The sequence below is a fragment of the Blennius ocellaris genome (genome assembly GCF_963422515.1).
Source record: "Blennius ocellaris genome assembly, chromosome: 4".
Classification (NCBI taxonomy): domain Eukaryota; kingdom Metazoa; phylum Chordata; class Actinopteri; order Blenniiformes; family Blenniidae; genus Blennius; species Blennius ocellaris.
In genome coordinates, this window is record NC_137653.1 from 24,477,104 (window position 1) to 24,495,323 (window position 18,220).

An 18,220-nucleotide genomic window follows, 5' to 3' on the forward strand; every position below is an offset into this window, starting at 1 on the left:
AAGATTCATGAAGTATATGTATCTTTTTTTCTATTGTTCTATTCTATTCTATTCTATTCTAAATAAATTTGCCTTGCCTCCACACATAGATAGAATTATATCAAACCGTTTGGTATAATGATGATTTCAGTGAATTTGTTGATTCTTGAGGAAATGCATCATAATCACAAGAGTAAACTGTCACAAGTTATTTTACCTGATTCAATATTTCAGCAAATTAACATTTGAAGATTTTTTTTTTATATAGAATAAAAGGACATTTATTTACACATGAATAGTTCTGAGACATTGTGATTCTTGTAATCCAGCAGTTTTGAGAGCGGTGATGGTTCAATCAGCTGTTTCGTCTCAGTGTGGCACTCTCCAGTGTTGAAGTTGAGTATGAATCATAGCGAGAGGGTGATGATGTGTGCAGTGGGAGTGACACAGATCCACATGTTGGCTATAAAGTGACCACAGAAGCGCTGCTGCGGCTCGCTCGCTGTGAGACGATGAGAGCGGGAGGTGCAGAGTGAAGAGGAACTTACCAGAACATTGAGGTGAACCACATTTCACAATCTCTGTGAAACGCTCATTTCTTTTGACACTCCACTGTGCAGAGAGATGAGCAATGGAGGGGGGAAAACTGTGCTCTCAGCACTTTTCTCTTCAGATGAAATTCCTCCTCCTGCTGTCATTGATGGTGCTCGCTGTCTCCCCGGTAATCTCTCCAGGACCGGCTGTGGTGGGGATGATGGAGAAAGCTGCTCTGCTGCTGCTCTGCTGCCTGCTGGTGTCTTCATCGGGCTCACCGCTCTTCCCGTCCATCAGGTGAGCGAATCAACTGTCACTCTCACACGACCATCGCCGATCATGTTCAGGAGGGAAAAGTTCTCGTGTCACAGCAGGTAAAAACGGCTTCGAAATCAAACAACATAACAGTTGAAAGTGCAGGAAAAAGTGTTTGGTTTGAATGAAATGAATTCCAGGGTCAATGGGTTTCATCCACGTGAAGCCCGCAGCCTCTCGGCTTGTTTTTGCATGTCCTGGTTTTGTCCACTGCATTTGTTATGCTAACAAGGGTCAAGATGTCTGGATTAGTCACCGCGTTACAGCCACACTGCAGAATATGTCAGATTGGAAAGCAGGGAGGGAGTCATCAGACTCACACATCATTAGGTCAAATCAGTATTTCTGGATTCTTTTGGGGGGTTACATAAGTGTCGTTTGAATACAATTCCATTCGTGTGTGTGTGTGTGTGTGTGTGTGTGTGTGTGTGTGTGTGTGTGTGTGTGTGTGTGTGTGTGTGTGTGTGTGTGTGTGTGTGTGTGTGTGTGTGTGTGTTTCTCAGGTTTGGCCAGAGGGACACGTCCATCCTGATGACGTCCTCGGTGAAGGATCCGGACAGGCGTCCTGCACTGGAGCGAGCAGAGCTGCGGTCAGTACCATCACACACCTCCGTCGTCAGCCGGTGCTTTTGGGAAATGTCTTTTGTTTTTTCATTAAATAGAATGGACATTTGTCAAAGAACATCTCAAGGATTTGCTCCCAGGAAGTTTCCTTTTCAACTATTGCAAGGCGATCATGATCTAAAACTGAAAATGTGTAATTTTACTCCAGCCTCATCATCGGACCTCATCTTTTTTTTTTTTTTTTTCCATTTTCAGGTGATCAGTCTAAGAGTTTGTTTCCTGGAGCTCTTAGAAATGTTAGTAAAGAGCACGTTTGCAGTTCCCTGTTTGATGCAGGCCAGGGTTTTCTTCAGGGACTTTCTGGGAAAGGCCGCTTCTTTTGGACATGTGTGAACGCTTCCCGGAACTCTGATCCGGATCTAACAAGGAAACTCCGGTCCCTCTGAAATCATTGGTCTCAGTTCTCGTGCAAGTAGACTTTCCAGTGAGTGGGGCAAGAGGACGTCACATAGAGCGACATGCATTTTGGATATTAAAGTAACGAAGCTCACTGTGTGAATCAGAAGAAGTAGACGCAGAAACAAAAGGTTGGACAATATCTTGTGGTCAGATGTGGAGTAGAGAGGAAGAAGTAGAGAGGAAGAAGTAGAGAGGAAGACATAGAGAGGAAGAAGTAGAGAGGAAGACATAGTGAGGAAGAAGTAGAGAGGAAGATGTAGAGAGGAAGACATAGAGAGGAAGAAGTAGAGAGGAAGAAGTAGAGAGGAAGAAGTAGAGAGGAAGAGGTAGAGAGGAAGAGGTACAGAGGAAGACATAGAGAGGAAGAAGTAGAGAGGAAGAAGTAGAGAGGAAGAGGTACAGAGGAAGACATAGAGAGGAAGAAGTAGAGAGGAAGACATAGAGAGGAAGAAGTAGAGAGGAAGACGTAGTGAGGAAGAAGTAGAAAGGAAGAGGTAGAGAGGAAGACATAGAGAGGAAGAGGTAGAGAGGAAGACACAGTGAGAAAGAAGTAGAGAGGAAGACGTAGGGAGGAAGAAGTAGAAAGGAAGAGGTAGAGAGGAAGACGTAGGGAGGAAGAAGTAGAGAGGAATACATAGGGAGGAGGAAGTGGAGAGGAAGAAGTGGAGAGGAAGAGGTAGAGACGAAGAGGTAGAGAGGAAGAAGTGGAGAGGAAGAGGTTGAGAGGAAGAAGTGGAGAGGAAGAGGTTGAGAGGAAGTATTGCAAGAAGTAAAAAATAATAATCCAAGTCAAGGTCAAAATCTTGATTATTCAACTCTGACCTGAGACTGCTCATGTGCTGGTGTAAATAACATTCAGTGATGTTGTTGATGTAAATAACATTCAGTAATGTTGTTGATGTAAATAACATTCAGTAATGTTGATGTAAATAACATTCAGTAATGTTGATGTAAATAACATTCAGTAATGTTGATGTGAATAACATTCAGTAATGTTGATGTAAATAACATTCAGGAATGTTGATGTAAATAACATTCAGGAATGTTGTTGTTGTACTTGAGCTAAACTCCAGGCAGATGAGAGAGTTCGTGGCGTGATGTGATTCCAACTTCCAGCTCAACAACTGGGGCAGGAAAACCGGCAATTTGAAGCTTTGACAACCTTTAATGTTGGATTTGAAATAGGATGGCACTTCCTGTCATCACCCAGCTCTGTGCTAACGGGGTTTGTAGTCGTCAGGAGCCGTCTTAGTCTTCACTCAGTCTTGGCCTCTTACAGTCTAGACCAGGCGTCACCAGGCTGTTTGAGACCCAGAACTTCTTCATTCGTCATTCGAAGGGCGACCAGCTTCACACACTCCTCTGAAATAACACATTTGCTCAGTTGGACTTTAGTTGTAGTATTATTGATCCTCATCTTTGTGGAGACACTGATCCCATTGATGAGTTCTCCCAATAATTATCAACAATGACTGAACTAGGAAGGGAGCGGATAATATCAATATTCAACACTTTATTTCTATTAATCAAGAACATTTCATAGATAAAACATCCCATTTTCACTCGCCCAGTGCCTCTGTGTCAACGCAGCATTAACCAGTGTGCAACATAAGAATACTGAGGAACAGCGGGTCGAAAAATAAGAAGAATAAACAAACATTGTCATATTTAAACCTATATAAATACAAGTGTGATTAAAAAAAAAACCAAGAACAGGCCTGCGGACAACTTTCGAATACAAACTGCAGTGGGCTGATTCTTGTCACTTCTGTCTTTAACAAATGATTCACTGACATGAATTTACGCTCCGATGAGAATGACTCGGGAGCGACGCTGAATCAACACGAACTCTGGTCATTTCAGGTCAGGACGTCACGCCGACGCCATCTTTACAAACAGCTACAGGAAGGTCCTGGGTCAGATCTCCGCCAGGAAGTTCCTTCAGACCATCATGGGCAAACGTCTGGGGTAAGAACTCGATTGTACCGAGAGCTCAAACACTTGAAAAAGTTGAAATGAAACCTGAACTGGTGCCCCGTGTGACAACGCAGAGACCAGAGCTTCATGAAGCGTCGGTCGGATATCTACGAGGGAACCTATAAAGAACGCCTCACGTCCATACGGAGTGATCGTGGATACAGCGGCGTGCGTGGGACTGTCATCGGGCCACGGTGAACACACACACACACACACACACACACACACACACACACACACACACACACACACACACACACACACACACACACACACACACACACACACACACACACACACACACACACACACACACACACACACACACACACACACACTAACCCAAGTCTTTCCTCTTCACAGACTGCTGAGTTGAGGAAAAAAACAAAAAACAAAGATCCACCGGCTTTCGTCAAACTTTTTATCCTGGATTTCTTTTACTTTCTTGTTTGTTCCAAGTGGAAGTAATGTTATTGTCATTCACATTAAAAGTTGTGGAGAAAATAAAAAAAAATTGGAGTTGGTTCATTCTTCCAAGAGAAAAACAGAACAGAGACTGTGAACAGGTGAACGAGGACGTGGATCGATCAGAAGCTGCGAAAACTCCCTGTGATGACCAGTCTGTTTGAAAAGTGGCACGTAATTCCACTGAGCTTTCCAATCGGATACTTCAGAAATCTACAGCTGGTATCAACCATACCCATACTGAAGGTTCGCGACTACAAGGAAAGGAGAAGCCGCTTGATGAGATGAGGGCGCCATTCCCATCATCTCCCAAAGTGACAAGAGCAGACGCAGCATGCTAAGTGTGCTTTGATATGAACAATCCTGCAGGGTTTGGGTTATTTTGCACTTTTATAACAAAATAAAATATTGTGTAGAAAAGTTCATATTTAAGGGGCGTCAGCATGAAAACGTTCTTGAATCTAGCTGCTGAAGAATCCAAATAGGAGGGAAGCTCATTCTAATGAATGTTAAAGGGTTGATATTAGACTAGTCACTTCCCAATGGTTTTCCAGCAGTAATCATCGTCCCCATACCTGGAACGACGCCCCAGAAGTGAAGAAACTCCGTCCTCTCGCTCCCTGGCTCTTTTTTCAATTGTTATAAAGTGTGTTGCTCCAATGAGTGAATTAGAAATCAAACCCTCTATAGTGTCATTGGGGGTTTAGCCAATCACAATCTCCTCCCACAGTCAGGCAGCTCTGCTCTGGCACATGGCACCACGAGAGGAAGTACTCCCTCCTCGTCCCAAGATGGGCATGTGTGGGCGGAGCCAGTGCAGCTCACACAGACACAGCAGATTCTGTATGCAGCTCCTACGATCCAATATTCTAATGGAGGAAAATCAAGGAAAAGCTGGATTTGGGGCAATAAACTTTGAATATAATGATTTTAGACCAACGGGACTCATGTGAAAGTGTTGAAAATCTATCATATGACTCCTTTTTAAGGGGTAATGCTGCAATAACCTTTCAATTTTAAGTTGATGTGGCACACGAGTACACGTGATGAAAATGTTATTTACACAAAAAATTAAAAATGAGTACAGAAAATTAGTATGATCTCAAATTAAAACCAATTTTAATGAAACCTTCGGGTGCAAAATACAGTGAAATGTTCCAAAAGCCTCTACAGCTGCTGCATCATGGGTGTTTTTACAAACTCACCCAGATAGCAATGAGATATCCATCTATTTATCAGTCACTTCACTCTCAGAACATGAAGCTTCTACTAAATAAAAGACTCTGAAGACTTTTCTTCACCTCAACATCTTTATTTCCTCTTCATTACAAAAACATCCAATCCTCACATTGCCCAGATTTGCAATCATTTAGCAGCCGTTCTTGGAGACTCGGTATCAAACGGATCATCAGTGCAAGATGTGAGCTTTTTTGCTTAGTGTTGAGGTGAAATGGGCACCAAGACACGACTGAGAGGAATGTACAAATAAACAGACAAAAAAAAAAATCCCCCAAAACAAAAGTCATCGGCAAACCACAAAGAGAACGACGGCGTGAGGACAGGAAGGGAATCTCACAGGACGATGAAGTGCAATGATCAGTAGCCTTTCAGAGTTTGTCCATTTTGGCAACAAAAACTGCAAAATTTTAACCGTCTGATGGATTCGGGAACTTTTTTTTTTTTTTTAGAATTCCAATTTTGATGGGATGACTCCTTGGAAACAAAAACAAAAAAACAAAAAAAAAAAGCCAAAACAAACCAAATCCTTGATGTCTTCTTTTTTATTTTTTCTCAAGTCTGTGGAAAAAAAAAACACAGAAACATCAGTGAGTGCAGTCGACAGAAGAAACAGTCGATATGAAGACGGGCAGGAGTGGAACGCATCAGTTTGACGTTTTAAATGATCCTGTGCTTCAAAGCCCGTTTGTTTATTAACTGAGGGAGACAGAGGCTGGGGGAGATTGTTTTTTCCTGAAGGCATGCCACATTTTTTTATCGAAATGATCAGAAAGTAACAACCAGTGTGTGTGTGTGTGTGTCATGATGCAACGTCCTGAATAACACTTTTTATTATAAACTTGCTAGCAACACCAAATAAATCCAATATAGCCATGCAAATAAACCCCAAATAACCATGATGCAGTGGAATGACTCAACATATATGGAGTGTAACATCCAATCCTTAACATGTAATGGTTAAGGATTGAGATTTAAAATGGGATGTTTATTGTTAATTTAATATAGAAAACAGACATATGTTTTGCACTTCACACTGTTCAGACACCGAATGAATAAACATTGTTATTGCAATAATAAATGCGTGAATAACGAGATATACATTTTTCAGAAAAGCTTCACTTTTACACGAAAATGGCAGAAACGCTGAAAATGGTGCAGTTAACAAGTTGGTGCGGTTGGTTGTTTTGGTAGTGAAACAACACACGCATGCAGCAGGAAACAATACGTGATAAAGATCAACAGTTTGAGTGCACAAACACTCGTGTGGACAGATGGGAGTATTTGGATTGTTTTTTTTTACAGTCGACTAAAACGTCCAAGTGCAGGAAGGAGAACACGGACGGAGTCATGACACCACAGAAGAAAACACTGTTGCTACTGAACATCTACTGGGCATGTGCAGAAGCAGAACAACTCTTTATGACCGCCGTGATGCACATTCGCAGTTTCCACCCAGAAAACTTGTGTTTTTGCTCCGTTTCCATGGAGACAGAGTTGGAGCATTTCAGCAAAGTTCCAATTTGGGAGCCGTTTTAAAAAAAAAAGTTGTGTTTTCAGTGGCTTGAAGCATGTAAAGGAACGCCTCAAACACCCAGAAGCTTTTGGTTTTTCAGTTCAAAATGTTTCAAGACAAACCATTTTAACTCTGGACGTTTGTCGGTGTGCGTCAGCCTATTTTGGAAGTTCAACATGTTTTGGGGAACATGAGACAAAGTCCTGACGTTTTGATCGTGTCCCAGCCCCCATGCTCTGTAACGGTTTGAACCGTATTGAAGTTTAATCTCTCAAACGGCTGCTTCCTGGTTCCACTCCTCCTGTCGGGTGAATCATGCATCTTTTGAGCGTCACCACCTCCACAGAGAAACAATGTTACTGAGCAGACAGAGGGCATGTTCGCAATGAGGACGATGCAGAGCCACTCGTGTTGGACCACCACAGTGCCGATGGGAGTGGGAGTGGGAGGGGGAGGGGGGGGGGTGAAATGGGGGAGGGGGAGGGGAGGGTACACTGGGGAGCCGGGATGATTGACGGCCATGCTTGTAAGCACACATCATGGAGATGCAGCGCGGATGCTTTGCCCTTACTTCAGTCTGGAAGTAGAACCAACGGTTACAAATGGGGAGGGTGGGGGTGGGGGGGGGGCCTTTATCGGAGGCTCCTATACTTTGCCAACCTACTACTCTGCTCTGCTGCAATCCTGGAAGAGGAAGTAAAGACAAACAAGCGACGACAGGGGTTAGAAAGAGAGAGCTTTAAGAATAGGGGGGGGGGGGGGTTTCCATGTTTTTCATTTCCATATTCTCCCAGTTGAAAGGGGGTAAAGAGGGTTCCAGAGCAGAGAGGAGTCAAGAGAAGAGGTGAGCTCTCCAAACGGCCCGCTGGGACCCTCGTCAACTAATTGGCCACTCTTTCACTCCTGCAGAGCCTAAAGCTCCTCCTCGGGTCAGAGTCTCTGGAAGCCCGATGAGGAAACACTCAGAACACACACTTCTCTTATTCAACTGGGTGTGTGTGTGTGTGTGTGTGTGTGTGTGCTTTCATGTGTGAGGCAGAGGGTTCAGAGGTGTATGTGTGTGTGTGTGTACCTCTTCACTGCTTTTTGGGCCAGCATGCGGTTCCCGGCCAGGAAAGTGACGCCACCGACGATGGCGAGGTACTTCAGAGTCTGGAACATGTTCAAGTGGGTCCAGTAGACGTACATGAGGCCCAGCATGGCTGAAAACACACACACACACACACACGCACACACACTTTTAGTCACAACAGCAACGTGATCATTTCTGGTTTGTTTCAGTGTTTCCATGGAAACAAGAGGAGGTTCATTCATGTTGATTCTACTGTAAAAGAAGTCATGATTTCTTTACTTGGAAAATCAGTTAAGAAGCACATCAAGAACCAGAGTTTAATTAGAATGGGATCTAATGATCAAACAAAACGTGACCAAAATGACACGCTGCTCTGAATGTCTAATATTTTCACAAGGAAACCGACTTCTGGTTCACGTTCAACTGATGTCAACATAAAGTGAGTGGAAGCAAAATCAGCTGCATTAAATTTTGGCCATAAAACAACAAAAAAAACCTGCATTGATTCAAGACTTTCCCCGACTAAATGGTCACGCAATATGATTGTAATTTGACACCATCCTCACCACTTATTCACAACAATCAGGAGCCTGAATTTTTTCCTTAAGAACCTTTTTTTCCCCCCAAGTTGTGTGACATTATGGTGACCGACACAATATTACAAGAGACAGAAACGTCAAATCAATGCGTGATAGGACCTATTTAATGATAAATACTCCAGTTAGAAATTACATGTCTGAATTTCAGCCGTAGCTTACCATTTAAACACATTTTTAAAATAATATTTTACTGGTAAAAGATCCCCGATACGACGCAGAGAGTACTCGTATTTTTAAAAAGTGGTATCAGCAAATCCCTAGTTTTACTCGACAAGCATGTAACATCTAAAAAATAAAAAACTTCCTATTTGCCTGAATTGAATGAGTTGTTGCATCATAACCATCAATTTCATCACAACCAAGTCCACATCCGACATTTTCCCCCCCCGACGTTTGCAGCATTTTCTCTTTAATTTTCAAGGTGTTCCCTTTCAAAGACCAAATGGCTCACATTGAATTAATGTCTTCTACTCACATGACAGTTATGAATGGAAATTAGCATTTATTAGCATCTCATTTTTTTTTTATTTCGCGCTCGGCTTGACTTGTGACTCAAACAAAGCAGACTTAATGCTCCGGAGACATCGGGCCATTTGTGACGAGACCTCCTTTTACTGGACCGAAGATGAATAATGCATGATGGGTAACGTGTCCCCCCCCCGCGTTTCTCGTCCCGTCGGCGGCTGAACACTCGCGTGTCGGTTCGGTGGACTGACCTGCGTGTCCGACGTGGAACAGGATGGCGCTGGGAGAGAAGCTGAAGTTGGAGATGTTGGCTCCCAGTTTAAACCACTACAGAGACGGGGGGAGAGGGAGGGAGAGAGAGGGAGAGAGAGAGAGAGAGAGAGACACACACAATGTGGTTTTCGTGCTTCGGTGAGAGCTGCGAACAAAAGGCCTGAAAACTTGTTTACCGCACGAGGGACAATGCCGACGTGCGGCAACAATGACTCAGCAGTGAAAATACCGCGAAGGAGAATAAAAAAACACAACGCGCCCGGCCTTTGTGATGTGGAATTGACGATGGAGCCTCATTCAGGTTGTGCGTGAAGAGCTTTTCCACACATAATAGCCTGAATTAGCAGCAGCTGTGATTAAGAATGAGTGCGTCTGCTCTGATTCCTGATGGGAACCGTCACAACCAGTGTGTGGCCGCGTTTTCACGTCTGGCCTTTGGTGGGCGCCGTTCGTTTTCGTGATGAAACTACACGCGCGGAACAACTGGATCTAACGATTGACGATAGCGAGTGCGCAGACGTTCGTACAGACAGATTCGGAACTCGGGTTGCTATTCTGGGTCCCCCGGAGGATACGGACCAGTTTTATGTTTTCACGTTGCCGTGGAAACGGGGGACTGAATTACCAGGATCAGCAGGAGCAGGAAGGGCGACAGGACCAGAGCGGTGAAGGTGTTGGAAACAACGGTGGGGGGCTTCTTCTCCGGTTCCCTGAAGAGATGCTGCACGGGGACGATGAAGAAGAGGAGGAGGAAGAGGAAGAGGAGGAGGAGGAGGAGGAGGAGGAGGAGAGGTTAGAAAGAGCTGCAGTGACGTCGTCGCCGCTTGACGTTTCATAGCTTTACCTGGATCTCTGGTTTGGGGATGTAGAGAGTCTTGGGCTGAATGGCCGCCGGCGCCTCCTCGTCCACAAACTTCAGCACCACCTCAGCCTGGAAACATTTGAAAACTACTTAAAGGAAGCTTTTAAAAAAAGCAGAGACATTCTGGACACATACCATACTGGCTGGATGAAACCATACTGCTGATAACCCTCGGCTTCATGAACCTTCTGAGAATTTGTTCCTTACCTCTGCCCGTCGTACTTTTTCTTCCCGGTAACAGAATTTCAACAAGATTCTGCTGCACATCTCATCATTCTCACTTTCAATTCTGCGCCGTTTAGACATTTTCCCTTGCTCGGTTTAGTCTGTGGCGCTGTAGCAGCTTTCTGTTGTCAAACAGTGACATCTAGTGGTAACACATGGTCAGCGCCAATATATTTTGACCAAACTGACAAAAGGGCAAATTGTGCAGAAAATACGGTTCTTGTTACCACGACAACACTCAGAAGGTTCACGGGCACATTGAAAAGGTTTGCTTCTCAGAACGTGAGAATGTGCTTCTGCCACACACTGAAAGGCGGAAGGTTCCATTCATTCAAACGGGTTTTTGACAATTAAATATCAGTAAAAGTAGTAAAGAGGTGAAGTAAACACACACCATGTTCCACAGGATGGGGTTCTCCAGCGTGGCGTCGCCGACGATGAGGTACAGGGAGTACGTTCCCGACATGGAGTCAAACTCCGACTTCCTCTCGGCCGTGTCCAGCTCAAACTTGTACAGGTTTTTGCTGTCGGGCTCGGCCACGAACACGACCTCCTGACCCGTCTTCTGATTGTGCAGCCGCACGAAGGTCTGCAAGCGAGTGAACGGAGGTTGTGACGACTGAGGAGGTCCAGAGAGGAGGAGGAGGAGGAGGAGGAGGAGGAAGAGGAGGCCCAGTCTACAGACCTGGTGGGGGGTGAGCTCCACTCCAGTGTTGACGTCCACCAGCTGGAAGGACATGGCAAAGTTCTGGTGGCTGTCTGCAGTGAACGAGCTCTTGGCTTTGGAGGGATAATCCACCCTGGATCGTTCGGGGAACAAGAAGAAAAGAAGACTTAGCTCATCTTTAAAACCCGTTCAAAGAAGCTGCGAAATACTCGCAACTCTCCGCCTCGGGAGAAATACTAGTGTATAAAAACAATTGATTTATCTCATTTCCTTCATTTAAATAAGAATATGCTGGTTCTGAAAATGACTCAAGTATAACAGTGGCGTCTTGTGTTTAACTGGAACTATGAGGGTTGAACTGGATAAACATCACAGGTGCCAAACATTAAAACAAAAGAAAAAGAAAAAAACTTGACATTTAAAGATTATTATGTCTATATTTTTGCAGTTCCTCCCACCCAAGATGAAACTGGGCTTTACGAAGCCCCTGAATTAAAATGTGTTTGACACGTCTAGTATACACAGATCAGAATGAATAGTTTAATTAGTAGAGTATTTATTTCAAATTCCAGAAAAGGTAAAGGCTATAAAATGTCAAACATGAAAGTTGATATTAAGGAAAAAAACAAACAAACAAAAAAACAGAATAACTTAACTAAAATCCTTGCATGAGCTTTAAATGGCTCTTTTCATTTCAAACACTGGGCATTTAAAGAACCTTTCATTGAGTTTCACACAAGCAGTGAGTCTGTTTGAAAAAGGAGGAGAAGGAACTGAATTATGTGGCTCGAGAGCAGGAAACAATCAAGGCCCTGTTTATAGCAGGGTGGTAGTTGTACATGAGCCCACCTGGTGGTCTTGGTGCCGATGCTCTGGTCTTTATCCACCACGGAGAGGTCCATGTTGGTGATGGCCACCTCGGTGGACACCTTCACTTTCAGCTGCAGGACACAAGGATGGATGAAAAGAAGTGTCAAGTCCAGCTTTTCACCGCACATTCACGTCTCGGTCGTTATATGGCGCCAACATTGCGTTGAAAAGCTCCTCAAAAGTGGGCAGAAATACTCCAATACATGACACAAGGCAGACATTTAATGTGAGGGAAAATGATTGTGCAACCTGAAGTAAACGAGATGCAGTGATCAAAGTTATTTTACATCTTTCGGCTGAATAAAAATAAAAGGCGCGTGTTTTCTGTGCTGAAAGTTTACAGACACACAGCACAATAGTTTTTTTTTAAAAACAGGTTGCTGAACCCCATTTAACCTCCTTTTGATTCGGAGCGCTGACTCATCCCGTTTATTAAACGGGATCAGATGACGACACGACGGCCATCGCCGCCACTATTGTTCATTCGATCCAAAACCTCAGCACAACCCGTCTGTCCTTCAATCATGTCAATGAGTGGACATGAGCTCATAAACGTCCTGGTCAAATTCTGAAATGAAGTGAACCACTTGCCTCCACGTGGTTGGCGACCAGCCGGCTGTCTCCAGTGACCGCCACGGTGAACTGGTAGTAGCCGCTGGCCGGCTGACTGGACATGAAGTTCAGCTCAAAGACGCCGCTGAAGCGCAGAAACAAAACGTCGGTCCAACAAATCCTCATTACACTTCAGATTTCTCACAACATGACTCAAACTCACTGCTTTTGGACTCTTCAAAGTCGATACAACAAGTGAAGCAGATTGTCTTTGTCTCCATGTGAGACGTCGATTCACATCAGCTCACATTTGAAGACCAATTCATTTAAAAACTAATCAGATCTTTTTATGAGAAGTGGGAGAAATGACTTGGAAATAAAGACAATTGAAGGCGTTTTCACCAAAGTAATGGTTTGCGAGCTTCGTGCCACTGAGGAGTGATGCGTTCAGGTGCATCACTCAACTCCGACCATACTTTTTCGTCTTTTTAGATTTGTCGGGTGTGGCTTATCGTCAGGTCCACTGAATAGTCCTGAAACTCTGGGAGTTTAACTCAACAAGTCATTTCCAGACATGTTGAGTTAGATATGCGTCTCTGTACACAAGTATGTGCTTCTTGATGGGTGTGTGCAGAGTGGATATTTGTTTGTATACAAGTAATTTCATAAGATAAATATATATTCACTTTTAGAGACTTACAAAGTATCTATCTATATGTGTAGATTTATGTGTATAGGCGTTCATGCCTGTGTGTATTTACATGTAGAAAAGTTCTAATTAGTATAAATAATTGTGGCTTTCACCTCTGCTTGATAATTCGGCAGATCATAATTTAAAGTCTGTCTTACTTTTGTCACTCATTAATAATAAAACAATCTCCAAACCGCTCGTCCCGTCTCGTCCACCTGCAGGTGATGTTGCTGATGGATGTTGTATTGGGGGATCTTTTACGAGTACAAGTCATCCATCCAGTATCAGCTATTGGTGTTACAGTTAGAACATCAACCAAATCTGATATTTGGTAGTTATTGTAAAACAAAAATTGCAGATGAACTACATTTGTTTATATTGCTGTGGCACACGCTGATTGTATATTTATGCTGGAATTCAACATCCTTCCTGGTAGTTTTCTGTGCACTCGTGTCCACGCATTAGATGACTGGCGGCCCCCCCGGGGGGGGCTCTGGAGGAGAAACGCCACTCATCTCGTCTTACGTACTCGTTGAGAGTGAAAGGTGCTTGGCTGAGGACGGTGCTTCTGGAGGCCACGGCGTACGCAGACTCCACCAGCACGTTGGCAGAGGAGAGGGGCTGTGACATGACGTCTGTGACGAGAAGCTGTGAATCACAGGCACAGGCACACACACACACACACACACACACACACACACACACACACACACACACACACACACACACACACACACACACACACACACACACACACACACACACACACACACACACACACACACACACACACACACACACACACACACACACACACACACACACACACACACACACACACACAGTCAGCAAAGTGCCGCTCGGATCCACGCGGACCCCCGCTGAGCTCCTGTGCCCCTACCTGCAGGGTGGGCTGGCTGTGGGACACGGTGGCCGGACCCTGCGCGCTCACCACCACCGGCACGTGGAAGCGGTTGCCGGACAAGGCGGCGGCGGCGCTCGCCACGCTGAAGGCCTCGGCGAGAGAGTCCCAGGACTTCTTGCTGAAGATGGAGTTCACCAGCTGGATGACCTGGTCCTGCAGGCGGAGAGCACAACTTCCGTCAGGGTTTGGTGCAGGCGTGAGAGATGAACGGAAACGAGGGAAACACTCACCTCCTTCAGAGGGGGCTCCATGTCCACGTGGTCAGACAGTGAATATGCGGCGGTCACAAACATGGCGGTCGCCTCGAGACCCTCCTCAAACTGCAGGTAAATGCCACCGAGATCATCCAGGCGAACTGTCAGATCCTGAAAAGATTAGACAAAAAAAAAACCCCCATTTAGATTCTCTTTTGGTCAGACGACAGTGGCAGAGCTCCCCCTGGTGGAGGCTTTGAGACTCACCTCGATTTCCTCCAGGATTCCTCCGAGCTCGGCCTGCTTGGACAGGCGCGACGCCGTCAGCAGCGCCGAGGTAATGCTGTGGAAACAACACAATGCCGATTCACTATCCGACTCCTGAGACGACGTCCAGACCCTCTCCACCTCCTCGCTGCGGCTGACACTCACGCCATCACGTTGTCCTCCTTGTTGATGCGAGCTGTGAGGGCGCCGACCACTTCCTGCGAGGCCAGGGGAAGCCCCAGAGACTCGAGCGCACTCACGGCCCGATGGATCTGAGTCATGGTCGAATCTTCGCTGACTGCTGCCAGGAGGATGTCGCGGGTTTCGTTGGACACGGGAATCTGAGTGACAGAATGTGTGGAAAGGCGCCACTGAGAAACCTCACCGCTGGTTAGAAAGGAAGACTTGATACAGAAGCTCTCAGTTGCCTTGATCACAGATTAAAAATGTTTCGTTAGAGCCGAGATGTCGGTGACGCTGCCATGAAAGCCAGGTACCTCGTCATCAAACTCGTCACAAAGCCACGCTGTCACAGGCGTAAAGCAACAACTATAGGAGAGGTTATTGCGATATTTCACTGTATTTTGCTTCAGAAGGAAGCATTAAAGTTGGCTTCATGTTGAGATAGGAGTCATTTTCCACAATAATTGTTTGATTTTGTTAAAAATGTAGCTCAGGAACGTTCCAATACGTTTCAGTTCAAGTTCCACATATGGCCCAATTTCATCACGAGTGGCCTTAATGACCTTGAAATGTAAACTTTTTCTTTGTTGTGGTGCAGACTATATGGGAGGAAAATGTTAGCATTTCCATAAAAGATTAAGCAATCACTACAATGTCAACCTAAAACCAATGTTACTGAGACCTTAGGGTGCAAATACAGTGAAATGTCCCCCCACAAAAAACAACTCCTTGAGCTGATGTATCAAACTGCTCAGTAAATGTTCATGCTAAAATGTCCCTCCTTATCAGACTGGATGAAATGTGAAATACTGGTGGGAAAGGAAAAAGTGAGCGGTGAAACAAGTTAACGTCAAGAGAGTCAGCAGGGTTCCGTACCTCACATCCTGAGATGGCTTGACTGGTCTCAGCAGCGAAGAAGAGGGAGTCCACACTGCTGGGGTCCAGCTGGGATTTCAGGAACTGACACACATCCTGCAAAACAAACGAGGGGGATCCACTCTCGACTGGAGCTGAACGCGAGAGCCAGAAAGCCGTCACGTTTCAGTTCACAGGGAAATTAAACAGAAGATGCCCGAGTCAGTGGACTGAATTCAAATCTCTTGCAATAAATAGAAGTACATCCTCAAAACAATCATCAGCAGCTGCTCGCTGCCTACTAGCATCTCCTGCCTTTGACCGTCAAATTCTGTTTTTTGCGAGTTTACATCCTTTTTCTGATGCGTTTTACCATAAAAGAAAGAAGAAAAAAAACAACATTTCACACTGCATTTGTATTGGTTAGTTAGTTAACAGTCAGAATTTTATCATTGGTCGTCTTTGGATGTAAGACCATGACGACGATTGTCCTTCAATCTATCTGGCAGTGGCTTAGTTCTTTTACAATTGTTTTATTTAATCTGTGTAGCTGGCATAAGAAGGAACTGAGATGGGCGTGTGGATGAAAACACGTGGTAATTGTAGCCTGTGCAAGGGGATTTTGAAGTGAAATAACCTGTCATGACCTCCTGACCTGCGATGGCTTTCAGACGTTGTGCACAATGGAAGTGGATTGGACAAAGTGCATGCATTTTTAGTGTCGATTGGTTCAATCGAGTGCAATTTATGTCAAGGATTATTAGGAGTCTCGTTTGAAGCTCTCAATGGGCGTTTTTTCTTTTTTTTTATCATCTCAGTCTGACTGGAGCTGTCAATTATCCCCCACCAAAGTAGCTGTGAATGAGCGATTTCCTTACGCTGTGGTCAGGAACTGCGGCTCCGAGCTTTGTCAGGCCAATAACAGAGTAGTAAGCGGACTCCAGGTCGGAGAACTGTCGGCTCAGGTGGTTCTGCAGCCGGGCCACGTCGGACAGGGAGAGGTAGTGAGTCGGGGTGAGAGCCTGAGCTCCGGCTAGAGCCAGGCTGAAGAGGATCCATCCGAGCAGCCCTGGGGACACACACAGGGTGACAGGTTAACCCCCCCGAGCAGGAAACACACAATCCCAGAAGATCATCGAGCGTGAATTCCTCAAAGTGGCATCCATTCAATAAAGAAGACGCTCGAGCCTTAGCTTCAGGTAAGCTAACGTCAGAAGGAAGCAGCACAGCGCGTGCAACGTGCGCCGCCACTTTCGTTTCATTTAATCGCTGAACGATTCAAAACTAACTTACACGACATATCGGGGAATAAAAATAGAAACAAATCACGTTATAAAGGCGCTTTTGTAGGAATGAATTGATTTACCAGACCGGTCCATGTCGAGCAGTCTAATGCAGCGTCACCAAAACCGACAGCTACTTCCGGCAGAGAGGACATCCGGGTGAGGTGAAATTCAAAGTAACAGCACAATTCCAAAATGTTTTAATCAGGCGTTGTCAACCATATATATAATAAATATATAACTTGTATAATCGAATCTTTAGTCAAGTTTAGGGTGAACGTCCTATTAAAATTCGTCTCTTCATGCGCTTGTCAATAGAACTTCCTCAATAGAAGAGAATGCGCTTAGAGGAGCAGAGCCTCATCCAAGATGGCGCCAAATCAATAGTTTTTTGTTTGTTTTTTGCTACTGAACAAAATTGCAATTTACAAAATATATATGATACATTGTTTTACACGATCTGTTGTGCGATAGACAATTACCACAACATATTAGAATATATATAAAATAACCAAAACATAGAACATTAAGATAAATAATATAGGTACAGCATTAAGTCAAAAAGTCCAAGGTTTCTCTATAAGGTCAAAGTCCTGCAGTGCAAAGTTTTCTTATTGTCAATAACTAAATTAAATTAAATTAAATTAAATGTAATAAATTAAATTAAATTGTGTTAATAGACAAATGTAATTTTTTTCCAAGTTTTCAAAACAACCAGCTATGCAAGTCTACCCTAAACAGTGTTGCTCCAGTTACTCTAAAAAAAATGAACTATGACTGATTACGAGTTACTCCTTTAAAAAGTAACAAGTAATTGCAATTTTAAGGTTTATTGTCCAAGCTGGCGGGTTCCAATTCTTTTGTGTTACCTGAACGCACCGTTTGAACGGGTTGGCCTGTGATTGGCTGAAAGTGGAGAAGGGGGCGGGTCGGTGAACGCGCAGCGGCTGCATGCGCTCCGCGTGTCTGTCTCTGTCATTGGTTGGAGTAGAACAGAGGAGCGGTCGTTTCTATTTCATAATAAAGCAGTTTTCCAGACAAGAAACTCTGATTGCTGGTTTTGGAATAGTAACGCCTTAGATTACTCGTTTCTGAAAAAAGTGGTCATATAAGAGTAACGCGTTATTAATTAACGCGTAACCGGCATCACTGACCCTAAAACATCATTACAGACAAAAAAAATCGATGACCA

The 18,220-nt window shown here is 44.5% G+C and overlaps 2 protein-coding genes across 3 annotated transcripts; one reads left to right on the plus strand and one right to left on the minus strand.

Moving 5' to 3' along the window:
- Nucleotides 1-730: 730 nt before the first annotated feature.
- ghrh (growth hormone releasing hormone) lies at nucleotides 731-4,026 on the plus strand (the record flags this gene model as incomplete). The annotated part of the gene is made up of 4 exons (XM_080494426.1): nucleotides 731-810; nucleotides 1,332-1,418; nucleotides 3,715-3,819; nucleotides 3,903-4,026. The coding sequence occupies 4 exons, from the start codon at nucleotides 731-733 to the stop codon at nucleotides 4,024-4,026; spliced, it is 396 nt and encodes a 131-aa protein (XP_080350552.1).
- Nucleotides 4,027-5,395: 1,369 nt separating this feature from the next.
- Nucleotides 5,396-17,165, minus strand: rpn2 (ribophorin II). Of its 2 annotated transcripts, XM_080495282.1 has the most exons (18): nucleotides 17,112-17,165; nucleotides 16,624-16,814; nucleotides 15,767-15,862; nucleotides 14,873-15,048; nucleotides 14,708-14,783; nucleotides 14,477-14,611; nucleotides 14,223-14,399; nucleotides 13,851-13,969; nucleotides 12,670-12,775; nucleotides 12,058-12,149; nucleotides 11,227-11,341; nucleotides 10,936-11,130; nucleotides 10,299-10,385; nucleotides 10,080-10,175; nucleotides 9,433-9,508; nucleotides 8,118-8,247; nucleotides 7,617-7,729; nucleotides 5,396-6,090 (listed from the first exon to the last, which is right to left on the minus strand). In XM_080495282.1, the coding sequence occupies exons 1-17, from the start codon at nucleotides 17,122-17,124 to the stop codon at nucleotides 7,678-7,680; spliced, it is 1,932 nt and encodes a 643-aa protein (XP_080351408.1). In that variant the 5' UTR covers nucleotides 17,125-17,165; the 3' UTR covers nucleotides 5,396-6,090; nucleotides 7,617-7,677. The 2 variants fall into 2 exon arrangements, with proteins under 2 accessions (XP_080351408.1, XP_080351409.1); XM_080495283.1 differs by lacking the exon at nucleotides 7,617-7,729.
- Nucleotides 17,166-18,220: the final 1,055 nt, after the last annotated feature.

Excerpts from the sequence above, each read along its gene's own strand:
- rpn2 (XM_080495282.1), bottom strand. Across the intron at positions 14,400-14,476 it reads TGGAGCCCCCTCTGAAGGAG|GACCAGGTCATCCAGCTGGT; the intron begins GTGAGTGTTTCC and ends CTCCGCCTGCAG. Across the intron at positions 10,386-10,935 it reads ACCCCATCCTGTGGAACATG|GCTGAGGTGGTGCTGAAGTT; the intron begins GTGTGTGTTTAC and ends AAATGTTTCCAG.